At 43.4% G+C, this 15,899-nt stretch overlaps 2 protein-coding genes and 2 non-coding genes across 4 annotated transcripts; 3 read left to right on the forward strand and 1 right to left on the reverse strand.

Moving 5' to 3' along the window:
* Positions 1 to 6,530: 6,530 nt before the first annotated feature.
* Positions 6,531 to 8,762, forward strand: LOC124707999 (60S ribosomal protein L18-2-like). The gene is made up of 5 exons (XM_047239686.1): positions 6,531 to 6,556; positions 6,643 to 6,732; positions 6,996 to 7,124; positions 7,249 to 7,434; positions 8,436 to 8,762. Exons 1-5 carry the CDS (start codon positions 6,554 to 6,556, stop codon positions 8,592 to 8,594), a joined length of 567 nt encoding a protein of 188 aa, XP_047095642.1. The 5' UTR covers positions 6,531 to 6,553; the 3' UTR covers positions 8,595 to 8,762.
* LOC124650776 lies at positions 7,551 to 7,621 on the forward strand. The gene has a single exon (XR_006987191.1). It is a non-coding gene; the product is annotated as a small nucleolar RNA snoR53Y (small nucleolar RNA).
* LOC124650688 lies at positions 8,077 to 8,165 on the forward strand. The gene has a single exon (XR_006987115.1). It is a non-coding gene; the product is annotated as a small nucleolar RNA SNORD29 (small nucleolar RNA).
* An 816-nt stretch (positions 8,763 to 9,578) lies between the features above and the next one.
* LOC124707912 (probable ethylene response sensor 2) lies at positions 9,579 to 14,265 on the reverse strand. Its single transcript, XM_047239601.1, has 6 exons — positions 14,061 to 14,265; positions 12,303 to 13,271; positions 11,292 to 11,660; positions 10,913 to 11,179; positions 10,266 to 10,393; positions 9,579 to 10,164 (listed from the first exon to the last, which is right to left on the reverse strand). Exons 2-6 carry the CDS (start codon positions 13,206 to 13,208, stop codon positions 9,918 to 9,920), a joined length of 1,917 nt encoding a protein of 638 aa, XP_047095557.1. The 5' UTR covers positions 13,209 to 13,271; positions 14,061 to 14,265; the 3' UTR covers positions 9,579 to 9,917.
* Between the last annotated feature and the right edge of the window lie 1,634 nt (positions 14,266 to 15,899).

Here is a 15,899-nt window from a genome sequence, read left to right on the forward strand (position 1 = left end):
CTATGGTGGAGTCCACTTGGGACTCCACCCCATCTAGGGCTGGCCGGCCATGGAGGTGGAGTCCCTTGTGGACTCCACCTTCCTTGGTGGTTTCTTCCGGACTTTTCTAGAACCTTCTAGAACCTTCCATAGAACCTTCCGCGACATTTTATTCACATAAAATGACATCCTATATATGAATCTTATTCTCCGGACCATTCCGGAACTCCTCGTGATGTCCGGGATCACATCCGGGACTCCGAACAAATATTCCAACTCCATTCCATATTCAAGTTCTACCATTTCAACATCCAACTTTAAGTGTGTCACCCTACGGTTCGCGAACTATGCGGACATGGTTGAGTACTCACTCCGACCAATAACCAATAGCGGGATCCGGAGATCCATAATGGCTCCCACATATTCAACGATGACTTTAGTGATCGAATGAACCATTCACATATATTACCAATTCCCTTTGTCTCGCGATATTTTACTTGTCCGAGGTTTGATCTTCGGTATCACTCTATACCTTGTTCAACCTCGTTTCCTGACAAGTACTCTTTACTCGTACCGTGGTATGTAGTCTCTTATGAACTCATTCATATGCTTGCAAGACATTAGACGACATTCCACCGAGAGGGCCCAGAGTATATCTATCCGTCATCGGGATGGACAAATCCCACTGTTGATCCATATGCCTCAACTCATACTTTCCGGATACTTAATCCCACCTTTATAGCCACCCATTTACGCAGTGGTGTTTGGTGTAATCAAAGTACCTTTCCGGTATAAGTGATTTACATGATCTCATGGTCATAAGGACTAGGTAACTATGTATCGAAAGCTTATAGCAAATAACTTAATGACGAGATCTTATGCTACACTTAATTGGGTGTGTCCATTATATCATTCACACAATGATATAACCTTGTTATTAATAACATCCAATGTTCATGATTATGAAACTAATCATCCATTAATCAACAAGCTAGTTTAAGAGGCATACTAGGGACTTCTTGTTTGTCTACATATCACACATGTACTAATGTTTCGGTTAATACAATTATAGCATGATATATAAACATTTATCATAAACATAAAGATATAAATAATAACCACTTTATTATTGCCTCTAGGGCATATCTCCTTCAACCAATTCCCTTTGTCACGCGATATTTTACTTGTCCGAGGTTTGATCTTCGGTATCACTCTATACCTTGTTCATCCTCGTCTCCTGACAAGTACTCTTTACTCGTACAGTGGTATGTGGTCTCTTATGAACTTATTCATATGCTTGCAAGACATTAGACGACATTCCACCGAGAGGGCCCAGAGTATATCTATCCGTCATCGGGATGGACAAATCCCACTGTTGATCCATATGCCTCAACTCATACTTTACGGATACTTAATCCCACCTTTATAACCACCCATTTACGCCGTGGCGTTTGATGTAATCAAAGTACCTTTCCGGTATAAGTGATTTACATGATCTCATGGTCATAAGGACTAGGTAACTATGTATCGAAAGCTTATAGCAAATAACTTAATGACGAGATCTTATGCTACGCTTAATTGGGTGTGTCCATTACATCATTCATACAATGATATAACCTTGTTATTAATAACATCCAATGTTCATGATTATGAAACTAATCATCCATTAATCAACAAGCTAGTTAAGAGGCATACTAGGGACTCTTTGTTTGTCTACATATCACACATGTACTAATGTTTCGGTTAATACAATTATAGCATGATATATAAACATTTATCATAAACATAAAGATATAAATAATAACCACTTTATTATTGCCTCTAGGGCATATCTCCTTCAGTTTTTGTGCAGAAATCCAACTTTCAGGAAAAACCTCGGAATTTATACAGAAGGTCCTATTTTCCCAGAAGACTCACGGAGCCAGAAGGGCAAGTCAGGTGCAGGCCCGAGGGCCCCACACCCTAGGGCGGCGCGGCCTAGGAGGGGGGCACGCGGCCCTAGCGTGTGGCCCCCTCGGCCGGCCTCCGACGCCCTCCTTCGGACTACTTATCGCCCTCGACCTAAAAACGCACGGGGAGAAGTCGAAGTCGCGTGAAACCCTCCGTAACGCCGCCACATCGCGAAACTCCGTCTCGGGAGCCGAAGTCTCCGTTCGGCACTCCGCCAGGACGGGGAATTGGAGGAGATCTTCGCCATCATCACCACCGACGCCTCTTCATCAACCAGCCATGTTTCCCCCATCCATGTGTGAGTAATTCCCCCGCTGTAGGCTGAAGGGGATGGTAGGGATTGGATGAGATTGGTCATGTAATAGTGTAAGATTGTTAGGGCATAGTGCCTAGTGTCCGTAATTGGTACTTAGATGATATTGTTGCAACTTGTTATGCTTAATGCTTGTCACTAGGGCCCGAGTGCCATGATCTCAGATCTGAACATGTTATTATTTCATCATGATATTCATTGTTTATGGTCTTACCCGCAAGTTGTATACACATGTCGTTGTCCGGAACCAATGGCCCCGAAGTGACGTAAATCGGGACAACCGGAGGGGATGGTAGTGATGTGAGGATCACATGTGTTCATGGAGTGTTAATGCTTTGCTCCGGTACTCTATTAAAAGGAGTACCTTAATATCCGATAGATTCCCTTGAGGCCCGGCTGCCACCGGCTGGTAGGACAAAAGATGTTGTGCAAGTTTCTTATTGCGAGCACGTACGACTATAATTGGAACACATGCCTATTGATTGCTTTGTACTTAGACACCGTTTTATTATTATCTCGCAAATGCCCTGCTTGATTGTTACATGAGTTTCTCTCATCCATGCAATGCCCGTTATCCGTCCCCGTGCCTACGATATTTTAATCCTGCTGTTTACTATAATCACTACTGCTTGTCTCTCGTTACTCTGCTTCGCTGTTATTTCACTCATCGCTCATTGCTATAAAAGCGTTACTATCGATAAACTCTTGCTAGCAAGTCTGTTTCCAGTGCAGCTGAATTGACAACTCCGCTGTTAAGGCTTTCAAGTATTCTTTGTCTCCCTTGTGTCGAATCAATAAATTGGGTTTTACTACCCGCGAAGACTGCTACGATCCCTTATACTTGTGGGTTATCAAGATCGTTTTCACGGCGCCGTTGCCGGGGAGCATAGCTTTATTTGGAAGTTCACTTGGATTGATATTGTTCGCTGCAAATTCTCCATCATGGGTAAAACTCGCGATCCTAGAGTCGCCATATTACCATCCACTACAAGAAAAGGTACAACTCTGAGTACCTCTGCTACTCTAGGTAAATTCACATAGTTGCATATCTAGATAATTTACCTTTGTGTCAAGCCTAAATTGAATTTTTTTTGGTAGCACCTATTCACAACATACGATCCTTTCAACCATGCAATAAAAAATGCAAATATAACTAAGTTACATAGGAAACGGAGTAAAGAGAAAAACAAAATATACCTATGTCGTCAGCATATCTCTGACACGTAATGCTCTAACGGTGGAAATGGCAGAAGAGATATATCGATGACAATGCCGTCGGCATAGCCCTGCATGTCATCCGACCGTCGCCAATAGTCACGTATCGTCGAGCTATGCCGACAGAATAGGTATGACACCAACAATCCTAGGTGTATAATAGGAATACCGACAGTTGTACCTATGATGATGACTACCGTCGGCGTAGGTCGGGCTATGCCGACGACCGTTTTCAAGCCGTGGGCATATGTTGAATGTGCTGATGGCCCGAACCTTTGGCCGTCGTCATAGCGCTTGGCCATCAGTGTTTAAACGTTTTCCTGTAACGACTAGTGGGGTTTTTGTGAGTAGTTTCTTTGTCTTGTTTTGGCCTTGGCCTCGTGTGTTGTATGTGTGGAGTTTGTATTTGGTTCTTCCCCTATGTATAGAAAAGGTGTGCATTCTCGCACTGACATGGATATACCTAATTGGGCCAGGTACTTGGGCAACCCTGGTGTATATTCGGGATAAGCCCACGACGCCAGAAGAAAAATCCCGCAAAGTAAGGCTTGAGAGACAAGGAAAGGCATGTACAAGGAACCAACATTGTCATAATTAGGCAAGTGTAAACCGACCCGAACTAGACTCTGATACGTAGCCTCCTATATAAAGGCTAAGAGGAGCCAACAGGAGGACATCTTGTAAACCCTACTTTGTTCTAGTTTACGGTGCTTTAGCCTCATAACCAATCTGTCGGATGACCTTGTTTGTCTGACCAATCGACTAAACCACCAACACACCACCTTTCCCCGAACCCTAAGTCCATCATCCATGAACATTGCCGAGGTTAACTCTCGTCACGCACGATTCCTGAAAAATTGACGCTCTATATGGATGGCTTTGTTTTGCTATGTCCACCAACACCACAACAGTGCAACCATTGTCATCATCTCCTGATACTTCAACAAGAAATTTTCATGGAGGAGTTCCATACTTGAGTTGCATTCCAGGAGTTTCACACGCAGATGTTGAGGAAGCATAGCACACCACGCCTTCTTTTAAAGCTGAACAATGTAGAAACAGATGTGCACTGTCCTCAAAGTATCCATTTCAAATGGGGATTCGGGTATCCAGTTCCACTCTTTTGCGCTCAATATTTCCTCTTGTGGGCAGGCTATCATGGCCCAGTCTCCAAAAGAAGTGCTTGACCATGCTGGGCAACCTAGGTTCCAAAATAGACATCAAATATTATTTCTATACGTGGCCTACCTCTGGCACAATTAGATGTACCTACTTGCCTCATTTCGCTAACTAAAACTGAGTGCAACATGTAAGCCGATTTCACTAAAAATATGCCCTTATTGTCAAAGTACTAGGTAAGATGGTATTCTTGGTGCTCATGTATTAGAATTTCGAGGATTATTTCAGCATCGGCCAACACAAAAGTTTGGCGCACAAGAAGGTCATCCCCCATGCCAAACTCTGGGTTAATAAGCTCAACAAACTCCATCATCACTTGGTTTCCTTATCCTGTTCGTGGTCACCAAGTGTCACCATACAGAACCTAAGGATCATACCACATGCAAATATTTGTCCCATCCCCTACCTGCCAGATTACTCCCTGCTTTACAACCTCTAACCCCTTTAAGATGTTGCGCCACACATAACTCAATACCAGGTACTGGTTTTGCTTTGGGAATATCCCCATTTTCAATGTATTTTTCTCTTAAAACCCTACTGCATAGTGAGCTCAGAGGCTAGATCAGCCGCCACCCTTGCCGCACCAACATCGCTAGGTTAAAAGAATTGAGGTATCTAAAGCCTATCCACTAGCGCTGAAATTCCTGACGGCCACGAACCGTCAGGAATAACTTGTAAACCGTCAGTAATGCTCTTTCCTAACGTCTACGTCAGGAATCAGAAGTCGAACGTTTTTCTTCTTTACGTTAGGAGCGTTTTCAACTATCCTGACTTAAGTCCATCCACATCAGGAAACCACACTTATTTCTGACGGACGCCTCGGGACTATCAGGATTGTGTCATGCCGTCAGGAAATTGTCTGTTTGGGGTAGTGAGCCTCCCTCCTCTTTAGGTCTCCATCTTCTCCCAGCTAATCCAGTGGGCATGCTGCTCACCCTCATGTTGTGACCAGCAAAACCAACATATAACTTGTGTGATTTCATCACATAGATTCTTGGTAAGGTCGAAACAGGTCATTGCGTAAGTGGGTATCGCATGCGCCACTACTTAATAAGTATTTCTTTGCTGGCCTTGGACAAAAACTTCTCCTTCCAGCCCCTAATCCTTCTTAGGATTCTTTCTTTTAAATGGACAAAGACCCTCGATCTTCCCTGCCCTATATAAGTTGGGAGCTCAAGGTACTTGCCACCATTAGTTTTGTGGGTAGCCGCAGGACCCTCATTACTGATTCTCTTATTCTCATTGGCCTGTTTGTGCTAAACATGATGGATAATTTATCCCGTTAATAACTTGACCATATGCTTCCTCGTAGTGTCGGAGAATGGTGTTGATCACTGCTGCACCTTCTTTGGACGCCTCCAACAGCAGTAGTGAGTTATCTGCGAATGACAGATGGTTCACACTACGCACACTTTGTGAAAGTTTGATCGTATTGATTGCGCCCCTTATCTCCGCATCATGTATGAGGGCCGAGAAACGTTCAGCACACGACACAAGAATGAATAGACAGATATGGTAATATTTGGTCTCCTTGTCCGAGCCCCCTCCGAGGCACAATCGCCTTCTTATGCGCCCTCACCGCCTCCATCATCCTACGACGAGCATGCATGTTGTCAGAGGTCCAAAGTTTCCCAAAAGGCCCAGTCAGACATGATAAGTCGCCCAACAGAACACCCCCACATGTAAGCCCACATAGCAGAACCCCATTCGTGAGGCCCATTATTAGGCCCGCCATCAGCCCAAAAGCCCAAACGAGCCGAAACCCTAGCACGCAAACAACGCCTCTCCCTCCGCCCCCTATATAGCTTCCCATCCCGCGCCGCCACTCTCCTTCCCGAGCCGGAGGCGGACGAGGTAAGAAGAAGCAGCCGCACAAGGAACCCTACCGCCGCCGCCGCAGCCGCAGCCGCAGCAGCCATGGTGAGTATCCCAGCTCCCGCTCCGTCCAGATCCTGCCTGGTTTCGTCTAGGATTCGTACGGGCTCTAACCCTGCTGTGTTTCCCAGGGTATCGACCTCGAAGCCGGCGGGAGGAACAAGAGGACCAAGCGCGTCGCCCCCAAGTCCGACGATGTGTACCTCAAGCTCCTCGTCAAGGTATAGCCCTGCAAAATCCACAGTAGCTTCCGTGTGCTTACGTTGGTTCGTCGAACGCCCTGTGATTTCCATAGCCGTAGCTGCATCTGTTTATATGGTGATTATAGCTATATTCCCATCTAGTCGCCAACTATGGCGTGCTTATCTCCATTTCTAGTTGGATGCAGCGCTATAGGTAGGATTGGATAATAATAGATCAGCCGTTTGTGTCTATGTGCGCTGTGATTCTGGGTTCTGAATATCGTGTTACTTGTGGTGTCCAGCTCTACCGTTTCCTGGTGAGGAGGACCAAGAGCAAGTTCAATGCCGTCATCCTGAAGAGGCTCTTCATGAGCAAGACCAACCTGCCACCGCTCTCCATGCGCCGCCTCTCCAACTTCATGAAGGGCAAGGTATGCATATTCCCTTTGCCCACGAAACACTAGTTTCTATTGCTTCTAATCTATATTTGCTGCTTAGCCTGTCATCTATTCCCCTCCAACAAGCTAGGATGCTCATACTACTGTTATGTGACAGGAGGAGAAGAACATTGCTGTGGTTGTTGGTACAATCACAGATGACAAGAGGATCCAGGAGATCCCGGCCATGAAGGTTACTGCCCTGAGGTTCACAGAGACGGCCAGGGCAAGGATTGTCAACGCTGGTGGGGAGTGCCTCACGTTCGACCAGCTTGCTCTCCGTGCTCCGACAGGGGAGAACACGGTATGCTTTTCGTGTACCTCTACTTCCAGTTTATCTTGTGCTGTCTCTGATTGGCCGGCCTACAACTTTGAATAGCTACCATTTATGCTTGAACATCTTTTGGTTTTGATATTAAAGTTCCCAGTGATGCATTTACCATGCTAATACTGATACCATCTGACGAGTAATATATTATACTGAGGGAACACCTAGTTCTGCATTTCTTAGTTGCAAAAGCATTGGATTCTTTTGTTTTCGTTTGACAAATTGTTCTCCTTGCAATGATGATACTATTTACCCAGCTCATTATGAGACTTCCCTCTGTGGGTTGTCGTGATATGTAATTTTACCATTGTATCTGAGCTGCAGTGGAGATTTTTTGTTTGTTTGTTTAGCTTAACATGTTGACCTATACTGATTAGCTCTGCAGAGTTATAATTTCCTTGGTAATTGTAATTCTGTTTAGATATGACTTTTGGTTGCTTATGCAATGATGATACACTATAATCCCAGCTCTATGAATACTTCCCTCTGTGGGTTGTTTGATCTCAGTTAAACGTTATAGTTATATCTGAGTATACCATGTTTCTACCATTTGGCTTGAAGGAACATTTTATCTGTCTTGGTTTTTCTCTAGTAGAAGCATTTTGTGTTGATTTTTTTTTGCAATGATGATACTATTACCCAGCTCATTATGAGACATCCCTCTGTGGGTAGTCGTGATATGAACTTTTCTTTTGTATCTGAGCTCAATATATAAATTTTCTTTGTTACCTTCAATTATAACATTATAGGATCTTCAATTTTTTGGTAAATGAACACAGCTTATGTTGTGGTTACTTATGCAGTGATGATACACTATAATCCCAGCTCTATGAAAACTTCCCTTTGTGGGTCGTTTGTGATATGGACTAAGCGTTATAGTTATGTCTGAGCATTCTAATGTAAATGTATTTCACTTTGAAATCCTTCATCGGGTTGTTCTGGGATTGATTCTTACTTGCAAATGTGTGCATCTGCAGATCCTCTTGAGGGGACCCAAGAATGCCCGTGAGGCAGTGAGGCACTTTGGCAAGGCTCCTGGTGTGCCGCACAGCCACACCAAGCCGTATGTGCGCTCCAAGGGCAGGAAGTTTGAGAAGGCTCGTGGTAGGAGGAACAGCCGTGGCTTCAAGGTCTGAGTTAGTCGCTGTTTGCGTCGTGGGACTGTTGTTCTGTTTGAGCAATTGACAGTAATTAGTAAAGTACTTTGTACTGAGAGTAGCCCCTGTGTTGGAATGATATTTTGCAAGATTCTTATCTGTCAACTGTTTTTGAGTTTGAGCATGAAACAATATTTTGTTGCAACCTGTGGTCGCTTGAATTCCTCTCTTGGCAATGGTGAATGGTGAATCCTTGTCTCGAATGCGCCATATTCATCATACTCCTTCCGTTCCAAAAATAATGTTCTAGATTTGTCTAAATTTTGATGTACTGGTACACACTTAAATGTGTCTAGATGAAATTTAGTCAAATATGTGACATCCTTTTTGGATGGAGATTTAAGTGAATGGGCACTTAGAATTGTCTATGCGAGCTTCGGTGGCTACTAAATCCTTGTCTCATCTTATTTCGTAATCGATGTCCATTCTTCATTCTATGACCTTGGCAGGATTGATTTTAAAAGCCTACCATTTTTCAACAATTTTGCAGAACTGCACCACTTTTTATATTTTTTTGCATAACAACACCACTTTACATTCTAATTAAGAAATCAGTGTCCATGCTCAGAGAACTCATTCGTGGAGATAGCCGGATTATTATTTCTACGACTCTACTGATTTGACAAAGTGCAACTCTATTATTTCTAAAAATAAGCTCTGTACCTGATGAGATGCTCCTGAGATCCTTGCCGACCCTATTCGTGGATGAGATGCTCCTGAGATCCTTGCCGACCTGATGGCAACTCTATTCGTGGCTGCAGATTGTAATTCTATTCCTGAGTAATAAAGCTCCTGGTCTTCATTGCAAAACCACAAATAAAAGACAGCATGTAACACAATGTTTCTGCACGAACAAAAAAAATGCAGCCAACATAAACTGCAATCAATGTTTCTGCAAGAACAAAAAATGCAGCCAACATAAACTGCAATCACATGGACAAAAAGAAATAGGTGGCAGACATCTGTTAAAACGTTGGATGTTTTCTGATCCACTTGTAAGATCAATGCTTTCTGGTTCATGTTCATGAATTACACTTGCAGCTAACTGACATCTTGCAGGAATTTACCACAAGGTATTTGCCTAAATGTATGTATCAGCTTTTGCCTCCCTAACAAGACCCCTCATGCACAACACAACACCCCTCTAATGCCTCCAATAAGGGCAAGCCACTATTTCCGGACTCACCCAATCACCCCCACAGCTCAACTCAATTCATCAGGAGCTATCAGTTCCGGTCACAAAACAGGGTCCCTGACCCCCTTCCCGTCAGTCAAGGTTGCCTGCGCGTTCCTGCATCTCACTCACGCAATCGACTGGTAGCGGGCTCTAGGGACCCTTGTATCGCCATCCATTATTGATATGCTGTGAGCATCAGCGCCAGGGCCTCTACCTCCTTGGTTTGGTTGTAAAGGTGACGGCATCATTCTTCGGGGATTCACGTTCTGTTTCCTGCTGGGCGTGCCTAGTCTCACAAAGAACGTCGCGGTGCAGCCCTTCCCTTTGCCTTCGCTTTCGAGCCAGATATCCCCCTGCATTAGGCTCACGAATCTGATGGAACAGAACGGAGAGAGCAGACACTCGGTTAGCACAGTGCTCACATGGTTTCAGGGTGAAAAGGAATGCACACAAACTATTTTCTCTTGATATACCTTCTGGAGAGGGCCAGGCCCAACCCATTTCCGGTGTGACGTTTCGCTGTTGCATTTTCACTGTGTGCAAATTTTCTGAAGTTGTGAGCCATATCCTCCGGTATAATTCCACAGCCGGTGTCTTTTACCTACATGAGAATATGGCATTAGGCCATGTGTTATCATTAACCCTGCACTAGTTTGGTATGTTTGCTCCTTCGTTTTTACAGTAGTTCGTACATGCTCATATCCAACTTCATAGCATCAAAGGGGGATCTCAATTCCAATGTGCGGATACAAAAATCTAGAATCATTTTCCCACCATTGGATTTTTCTAGTCGTACTACAATCCGATATTTGCGGTATGCTTAAATTAATTTTTCAACATAAGAATGTGAAGAAACCATCCATCAGGGTCCAAATCATTATTTTTCTCTTCAGGGTATCACCTCAATCAACGTCTCTTTGGAATGATAATGTCTACCATTTAGGAACACCTCTAACTAATGATTCGTTCAAGGGTACACTGCTGCATCAACTTACAGGGCATCGGCAAGCAAATACTAGAAAGGAATGGTGACATACTGACATGTATTGTGTATCTGTGTGAACACTAGGCAGATTGAGGAATTAAGAGAAAATGAGTGAGTGAATGTCCAAAAGCAAACCTGAACAACCAAGTAGAATGACCCATCCGAGGGAACTGGATGGACGTTAGGAGCATATGGGTCCCTCAAAGAATCTGGCCTGGCTATAGAAGCTGCAATTGAAATGTGACCCTCCTTTGTGAACTTAACGGAGTTGCCAGCAATATTTAACAATATTTGCATGAATCGCTTGCGATCGCCAATTGCACATGCAGGTAAGTCTGGAGCCAAGGAAACCATTACTGAGAGCTTTTTGCATGCAGCCACTGGCTTAATCAAATTAACCACCTACAAGATGAATTAAATGAGTCAACCTAAAATACATCAGGAAATTCTCCCCTCCTTTTTAAGCAACATAATAGCAAACTCTAAATAATGAAACAGCTATCAGGGCACTTACATCTGTAAAGGTGGCATGCAGATTAAAAGGTGCAATCTCTAGCTCAAGGCTTCCATTCCCAAGCTTGGAAATGTCCAAAACATCATTTGTAAGAGTTGCTAGAAAATCACTACTCTTTAGTATTGTCTCAATCATTAGGCGCTGTTCAGCCGTAAGAACTGTTTCTAAAAGAAGGGAGGATAAAGACACGATTGCTTTCATAGGAGTCCGTGTTTCATGGTTCATCACAGCAAGAAAATCATTACGAGCACATATAGCCATTTCCACCTCTCTACGTGCCGCATCAAGGGCAATATTTTGCTCCATTAGTAGATCACGTGCCCTCATGGACTCTTCCAAAATGGCGGCATGAGACAGTGCAACTGCCACCTAATGAGAAATGAGCCAACTGGTCATGATCTTTATAATAGCAAGACATGAAAAATAGTGCAATCTACTTATGAAGAAATCAATTACACAGAAAATTAACTAATAACTGAAATTGGAGAAAGGTTTACAGGTAATATTACATAATGCACAATCAAAGAAGAAGTTAGCTGGTTATACAGGGTACATTTCTTTAATAAAGAAACCGAAGTATCAATGAGATATCAGACAATAGAACTACTTCCAATCTTAGGGATGCATACAAGTGCTGAATGGCTTTTCTAGAGCCCGTCGGCAATAAAGAAGCCTAACGCAACATGGCTTTCAAGAAAAATAGTTGCACAGTTCAAACCATAACAAAATGATTTGCTAGCTTAGTTAACTGGAACTTCAATTAACGAATTCTCTTGCCCGCAAATTTCTTTTTAACGAATTCTCTTCAAAACCAAAGAAAAAAGTTATACATTTATCCATGAACCATTAAGGAAAACTTGCACAAAGTAGAACAAACAAAGACATAAAAGCAGCCCTATAGGATTCTAAACCTTGTAATATTAGATGCCAGACATAGTTTACAAGACAAGCACAATGGTGATTACTGATCACATGTATAGAAGAACGAATAGATATGAAGCTGATAACTACCTGATCAGCAACAACTTCAACAAGCTCCAGTTCATGGGTGCGCCATTTTCTTGCACTGTCTGGAGGCAGCATCAAAACCATTACAGCGAAGCTTTTTGCAGATAGCTCAGGCCAATCATTTATTTCGAAATTTCTAAGGTGCAGCAGTGGAACACGGACAGCTACGACCTCTGGTGGCACATACCTGCTTGTGTCAGCCTTTATTGAAGCCAACGGGGAAGTATGTGGGATGCTTTCCGCATGGTTACTATTAAAAACCTTTGAAACAACCGGAAGATTGGTAGGAACAACTAAGCCAAGGGGAGCAGTGTTATGGATTGTATGTGACAAGTGAAGGGCTGTTCCAGAGCGGGATGGCATCCAAAGGGCACATTCTGCTAATCCAAGAGTCCTTCCCAACTCAACAAGTGTAGTTCTCAAAATTGTGTGTCTGTCAAGTGTACTCCTTATCTCATGTGTGAGCATGTGGACATGTCTCCCTGTCTCCTCCTGTGTTCTTATAATCCCCATCTCTTTGTCAAGCTCCTCATTCTTATCCTTCAGGTACCTCTCCCTCAATTTGACGCTCAATAAATCAGGAATTATGTGCACAAGCATCAATGCTGTTATGCATGAAACAACCGCTGTCGCGGCTTTTGACACTGTCATTACAACCGCTATAGTCTTGGAATACGTGCTGAAGGTCCACAAATTTATGAGGTGTGTTGCCCCACAAAGAACAATGAAGGCGCCAAACTGTATGAGCACCCACCGGTAAGGGAAGAACGATGACTTCTTGACAAAGTATATGAGCTCCAAAGGAATCGAGAAGTACGCAATTGCAATAAAGAAGTCGGATATGTACTGATACTTCACAAGGAGATCATCTGCCTGCCATAGTGGCTCGATGCAATCACATCCATCCATCCGTTAACAGCGAAAAGTGTTACCGGAGAGCTGCACTTCTGAAACAAGCGCCACCAGTCCCACCTGTGACAATGAAACATCAAACTTTTACTTCACTTGATTTTCTATATTTTGCAGGGATTTTACTTAACTTGATTAACAAATAATTCCACAAAAAACATGAAGAGAAAGCAGCTCTCAAACTACAGCTATAGCTGTGTTAAAAAAAACTGCAGCTATAGTATGTTAGACTGGCCGAAGCTACGCGGCATCAGCAAGCTTATGACAGTTTGTAGTCGGGCTAAGTAACAAAAAATACCGTGAAGACTAGCACGAGATGGAAAAAAGAAAAAACAGACGGCATTCGTAAGATTAGCAATCACATCGACATACACAGAGAATGCTATCCAATAAGTTCTAGTTGGTGATAGTGGCAGATCACCGTCTCCATCTGTCGCTCCCACCACACAGAAGAACCTAAGATATCTCAGAACAAGCAGACCCCTAACATCCTCGGCCTCCAAGTCCATTGCTAACAGGAAACATCAACTATGTCACCAAAAGAACAACACTAACTTCAACTCTCAATAAAGACAATAGTGAAAACGATTACCATTTCATAAAAGTAATACCCACAAGCTCTAGATACACTCTAACCCTGAAATCTAACTATGTACTATCCATGGAACACCCAAATCAATGTCAAATTACTTGAACCTAAACTGAGGTCTGAGAAGATGAGAAATCATTGCCAGAGAGCCAGTCCATGGCACAAACTCTTACCTTGACCCAACCCAAATTGAAACAGTTGCATGGCCAGTTATTTGTCAAATTATTTGAGATTCAAGGAACTGCTTGAGGCTGAGAAATTACCTGAACAAAGTACTTCAGCTCCTCTCGTTTCTTTGCCCGCTCTACTCTGCTCTGGTCTGCCGCCGCACGCCTTGCCTGCCCGCGGTGCCACGACCTGCCGTCGTGCGTCTGGCTTGACCAGACCAACACGACGCGGCAAGCTGGATGACCGCAGAGCAAGAAGAAGAATCCACCGCAACAACAGCAGGGGAAAACGGAGGCAGCTCTTGTAGCTACTCGCCCAGCCGGGGGAAACCGCAGCGATCGCGAGCAACGCCGCGCGCTCGCGCCGGAACCAAGAACAGCACCACGGCGCCGGCGGGACCAAGAAACGACCAATCGAAGCGAGAGGTGCTCACGTGTTGACCTTAGCCCACGGTAGGAGAGGGATGGGAGATTGGGAGGCGACTCGATCTGCTGCTGCGCGCCCCTGTGCCGTAGCTGCTGCCGCGATTGTTGGAATGCGGAGAGAGATTGGACCGGAGGGGATGTCTCTGGAGCTGCAAGTGACCAGAAAAAAGCGCCCTTTTGGTTTCTGTTGGATGTGAAAGCGGGGACGCGACACCCCGCCGTTAATTGCTGCAACTTGGAACTTGGCTAAAAAGAATGATGGTGTACTGACACCTTTCCTCTCAGTTCCTTAGTTTAGTTGGATTTTGTGCAAGATTTTGTTCACATATAATAATATTTTATATGATTCTGTGCAAGATTTTCTCACTATTTTGATACAAAGCCGTTGTTTCAAGTTTCAACTTGCAAAAAGAAAATCTGGTGTTTGTTGCACATGTTTAGGTTTATTCGAGCAAACTACATAGTGAAGATGTCCGTGGTAGTTTCGTTAATCTCAAAACTCAGCTCACCAGATTAATTTTTTAGACTTAGTTTGTTTAGAGATATTCATAATAGTTGGATATGGGTGCTTTTATGAGTCTGATTGTATATACGCATTTGCGAGCGTACGTGTATGTGTTTCGCAAAAAAACTACATTAGGCATGCATCTTTGTTTAGCATACAAAACAATCAGTACAAGATCTTCTTGCTATTTTGATGCATTTTGTAGCCAAGTTGCACGCTTCCTTTGCATGATTAGGTTCACCTAATATGAGCTAAAGATCAACGTTTCCAAAGTCACCTACACAAATAATTCCATATATGTTTTCATATAGTTTCTTTCTCATTTCAGCAATACTGAGATCCAACCATATATATGCAATAAAGACAGAGACTATTACTCCCTCCGATTTAGTATAATCGCAGAAGAAAGTACTACTGCTTCGTTGCACCATGATTAGATCGATAATAGAAGACATATACGAATGATCTTTTCTCTACGAAAAAGAAATCCTTGTTGAAAACGATAGGGGAGGCTGGATGCAGTGCACCTGCTGGCCTGGATGCATGGACATGTGAGAGAGACGACTTGACCGGTAGAGAGGGGAGAGAGAATGCTTGTGTAGGCCACGCTGGTGTGTGGTGCGTTGCACTTGCTCATGCGTCTTCCCCATGCGTTGCACTTTATGTGGATAAAAACAAATACAAACTCAACAACCGGGGAGACCACGAACCATATTGTTTATGTTCCTTCTCTCGTACCATGATAATTTATTTTGGAGGATATCTATGTTCATTGTCTCGTGTGAAATTTTCCCCTTTTCTCGACGATTTATTACATAGGAAAGCGCATGTCGATTATAGAGCTCGTTTTTGGAAACTTTAAAAAATTAAAATTTGAAGCTTCAAAAAGTTTCAATCAAATACCACAATAGAGACAGAAACTCAATTCGGCTCCCGGGTGCGTATGATCCCTCTACCATAAAAACATATTTCCAAGTGTTAAAAAAACTTGACAAAAAAAATTT

The sequence above is a fragment of the Lolium rigidum genome, chromosome 4 (genome assembly GCF_022539505.1).
Source record: "Lolium rigidum isolate FL_2022 chromosome 4, APGP_CSIRO_Lrig_0.1, whole genome shotgun sequence".
NCBI lineage: Eukaryota > Viridiplantae > Streptophyta > Magnoliopsida > Poales > Poaceae > Lolium > Lolium rigidum.